The following is a 4,264-nucleotide window of genomic DNA, read 5'->3' as shown; positions in this document are numbered from 1 at the left end:
GAGAGAGAGAGAGAGAGAGAGAGAGAGAGAATGAATCCTCACTACTGAGTTTGAAGTCTTGGAAGCATTGCACCTACACTAAAGGGTGAACTCCGCCAAGATGAAGAACAAGATTATGAGTTCAGATGCTGAGTTCAGTACATAGAGTCAAGGTTGTGAATCGTTATCTCCATATTTTATTGTTTTGTATTTCAGTTTCAATGTATATCTTTCTTAATTTTCTTTGAGAGGTAAAAGGCAAGAAAGAGCCAGAGGCATTGAGAAAAAACCATAGAGTGAAAAAAGCTGAGAGAAATACTTGAGAGAAAAGCTAAGAGTGATTTCAGATTTTTTTTTGTTGTATTTTCTGTTTTATACTTTTATGTCATATGCCTGAGAGGTATCCCTTTCTAAGTTGGGTAAGCACTTAGTATGATGAGTCTAGGTAATTGCATAGTCAAGTCAAGTTTATGTTGAAACTTGTGTGTCCAGATAGGATTATGTTGAGTCCTAGGAAATTAGTGTATATAATACTTTGATTGATAGTGAAAATTCTACCAACATTGTAGTGGAGACTGGATGTAGGTTGCATTGTACAAGGCAACTAAACCAGAATATATGGCTGTGTCACCTTCTTCATCTTTGCTTTAGCTCTGTTTTTCTGGTTTTTATGAGACAAAATAAAATTGTCTCCTGCATAATCCACTGTGCAGACCAAACAGTAGCCAAGTTTAATTTCTGGTTATAAGACTTAATCAAAGTTAAAGAAGGCCATAGATTAAACCTCCCATTCTCTAAGCCTTCTGGAACCTTCAAAGGTCATCCAAGTGATTTAGATCACGCGCTTCTTTTTTCCACTTTCTTCCAGTTTTGCAGCAAACAGGGGTCACGCGTGCGCATGGGCCACACGCACGCGTGGTGAGAATAGCACGTCACGTGTACGCGTGACTCATGCGCACGCGTGACCCCTGTTTGCTGCAAAACTGGACTTTGAAAATTTTAAATCAGATTTCCACTTCTAAACCTTTATTTTCTTCCTTTTAGACTTAAGGTATAGTACTAAGTCTAGCAGCTAGTTGAAGCTAGGAAAATAAGATAATTTGGGGGTGAAGTAAGAGGCAAAATGATGAGTTATATGAAGGAGATGAGAATATTAAATGAAGTTTAATGCCATGACTTGATAAATGATTGTATATTGATTATCAAAATGAAATGGCTTATGAATAGTGATATCTGAGATACGAGTTTTCCTGGGTAAGAATCATGTCTTGCCACCACATGTTCCAGGTCGAAACTCGATACTCTGTTGACCCTACGTCGTAAGGGTGACCGGATACGTATAAATTCCCGGGTATGGATAGCCCCCATTGAGTGATTTGAATGATGATTGAATGTGAAATCTATGCATAGACTCATGGGATGCACGACGAGAGACAATCTAAGGTTTTCGAACTTGTCGGGTTGGCTGGATAACTGACAGATGAGCCTCATCAGCCATAGGACAGGCATGCATCATGTGCATTTGTTTGTTTTGTCTGCTATGCATTATTTGGGATTGCCTAACTGAATATATACCCTGCTAACTGCTATATTTGCTATTTGCACTACATGTTTCCTACTTGTGCGTGAAACTATTTGTTTGCTTGTCTTTGCTGATTCATGGATGATGGAGGATCGGAGGAAGGGTAGATTGGTTTGGTGTTAATGCTAGAGTTTAAAGTAAGTAAGTAAGTTTAGGATACTTAGATCACCTACCCCTTTTATGGCTTCTGCTTAGAAATTAAATTTTATAACTGTATGTTGGAGTTCTAGGATTGCCTCTGGCATTCCCAGGACTTTATATATTATATGCATGACACCTTTACCATGCTAAAAACCTCCAGTTCTCACCCCATACTGTGTTGTTGTTTTCAGATGCAGGTCGAGCGGCACCTCGGTAGGCGTCTGAAGGTTCTGCAACGAAGTGGTTTACTTTGGGGTCTCTTTTTGTTATTTTGATGTATATATGTATAGTTTCTCCTCATGTATGTAAGAATACTTTGTTTATGTACCTCTTAGAGATTTTATGGAGAACTAGGGTTTTGAAGATGTTCTTTTGGGTTATTATTATGTATATATATGTACGTATATATTCTTAGGTTTAAAATTGAGTGAGTTTAGGCAGGTTTAGATTACCTACCCATATTTCTGGCTTCTGTTTAGCAATTAAGTTTTACAATTGTATGACGGAGTTCTAGGATTGCCTCTGGCATTCCTAGGACCTCATTTATTATACGCGTGACACTTTTACCATGCTGAAAACCTCCGGTTTTCATCCCATACTGTGTTGTTGTTTTCAGATGCAGGTCGAGAGGCTCCTCGCTAGGCGTCTGGATCTTGAAGCGGAGTAGTCCCTGGTATGTATATATATTCTCCGGCCAGCCTTAGCTTCGCAGGCTGAGTCAAGAGCTAGTTATGCTGTTTCCTTGACTTTCCTTTACTCTCTTGTTTATCTTTATCATTTCATATTAGGTTTTTTAGCACGCAAATAATCCTATTCCTTGAGCGTTGTGCTTTTTATTTTTCGATTTTGTTTTACCTGTTTTTCAAGTCTACTAGTATATTATCTTTTTCCACTATTATGTATATATATTTTACTGTTTAGAGGTCCGTAACACCACACTATCTCTATTCTACGACTTAAGCGTAAAACTCTGTGTAGTAGGGTGTTACAGTTGTCCTACACAATTCAAAACTCCTTTTTTTCTTCATCCGCATCTTCTGCTGCTGCTTTTTCTTTTTCATATTTTTCATCTTTTTCTTCTTTATCTTTTCCTTCTTTTTTTTTATTTTCTTATAGTTCTTCTTATTTTACTCACTTAAGAGGAATAAAATCAAAAAAAAAAAAGAGAAGAAATATTCTGATCCAAAATTGATTTTAGATGTGTTTTTGTTCATGATTCAGTCTTATTTGTGCACTTGTTTTTCAACTAAGTTTATGTGTCGTAATCATTATGGTAAATTTCGATTCATTTCTAAGTTAATTGTGTCACAATTGTTATATAATTTCGGTTCATTTATGAGTTAATTTTGTCGCAGTCTATTATATAATTTAGGTTCATTGCTGAGTGAATTAAGGTATATTTGGACTCGTTCTCGCCTGCACAATTTAAAATTCTTTCTCCTCACTTTCTACTGCAATAACAACAATAACCGCAATAACAGCAGCAACAAAAGAATGACGTTGAGAAAAAAATATACGAAGAAGAAGAAGAAAAAGAAAAAGGAGAAGAAGGAAAATGAGAAGGAGAAAGAGCATGAAGAGAAGAAGAAGGAGGAGAAGTAGGAGGAGGAGGAGGAGGAGAAGGAGGAGGAGGAACGTAAATAATTTTTAATTTTTTTAATAAGTTAGATACGGGCTATTTTAGAGATTGTAGTAAACTAGTAATCACCTTATATAAGATCCTTACCTGGAATTTTGCAAATCGAATCCTGAAAGGTTAGCAACGTCCCGGAGCGCCGACCTCCAGACGTTGACTTTTTCCTCTGAGAACCTTTCCATGTGATACTGCAAATCACTTCCAATGGTGCCTCTCTGATGGCGCAACTCCGCTGGATCTACATCATAGAACACCGGAATAGCCCTCTGGCCTATGGTTCTATGGCACTCCATTATTTTCTCCAACTCTTGCAGGCACCATTTGGAAGCCGCAAAGTTTTGTGACAAGACAACAAGAGAGATTCTAGAAGCTTCGATGGCTCGAGTCAGCGAGGTGGAGATCTCGTCTCCTCTCTGGAGCTCCTCGTCGTCCCTGAAGACGTGAATCGCGGCTTGGGTGAGAGCGTTGTAGAGATGAAAGATGAATGGGTTGCGAGCATCGTTGCCCCTGAAGCTCAAGAATACATCGTAGATCCATCTTGTGGACTCGGAAGAAGCAGACATAGAAATCGATATAATAAAAAACAATGAAGAATACACTGAATTCTCCTCTAATTCTCTATGCAGTAATCCGCAACTTGGACTATTGTATATAGCTCAATAGAAGGTTCATGGAAGCCGATGATCATGGAATTGAATTATTTCTTGTTTAGCATAAAAAAATTAAAAAACGAGCGAACCAAACTAGACAATGTTGAATTGATGAATTCAACACACCACTTTCCTAATATTTTCCAACATCACATCGACCTAATTTCAAATGTTGTTAGAGAATTTATTCATAAAAATTATATAATTAAAGATGGTAAATTTTATTTATTTATTTTTTAAAATAATATGTAAGTTATTTTATTTGATGTTAATTTT

At 37.1% G+C, this 4,264-nt stretch overlaps 1 protein-coding gene across 1 annotated transcript in view; it reads right to left on the bottom strand.

Moving 5' to 3' along the window:
* Positions 1-4,229, bottom strand: part of LOC107625708 (TMV resistance protein N-like) — an 11,186-nt gene extending 6,957 nt beyond the window's left edge. The window contains exon 1 of the mRNA XM_016328403.2: positions 3,429-4,229. Within this exon, the coding sequence (XP_016183889.1) occupies positions 3,429-3,901 (473 nt within the window). The 5' untranslated portion in view covers positions 3,902-4,229. The remainder of the gene's footprint in view (positions 1-3,428) is intronic.

The sequence above is a fragment of the Arachis ipaensis genome, chromosome B02 (assembly GCF_000816755.2).
Source record: "Arachis ipaensis cultivar K30076 chromosome B02, Araip1.1, whole genome shotgun sequence".
Taxonomy (NCBI): Eukaryota; Viridiplantae; Streptophyta; class Magnoliopsida; order Fabales; family Fabaceae; genus Arachis; species Arachis ipaensis.
The sequence above is the reverse complement of the archived record's forward strand: the minus strand, read 5'-3'. Positions and strand labels throughout refer to the sequence as shown.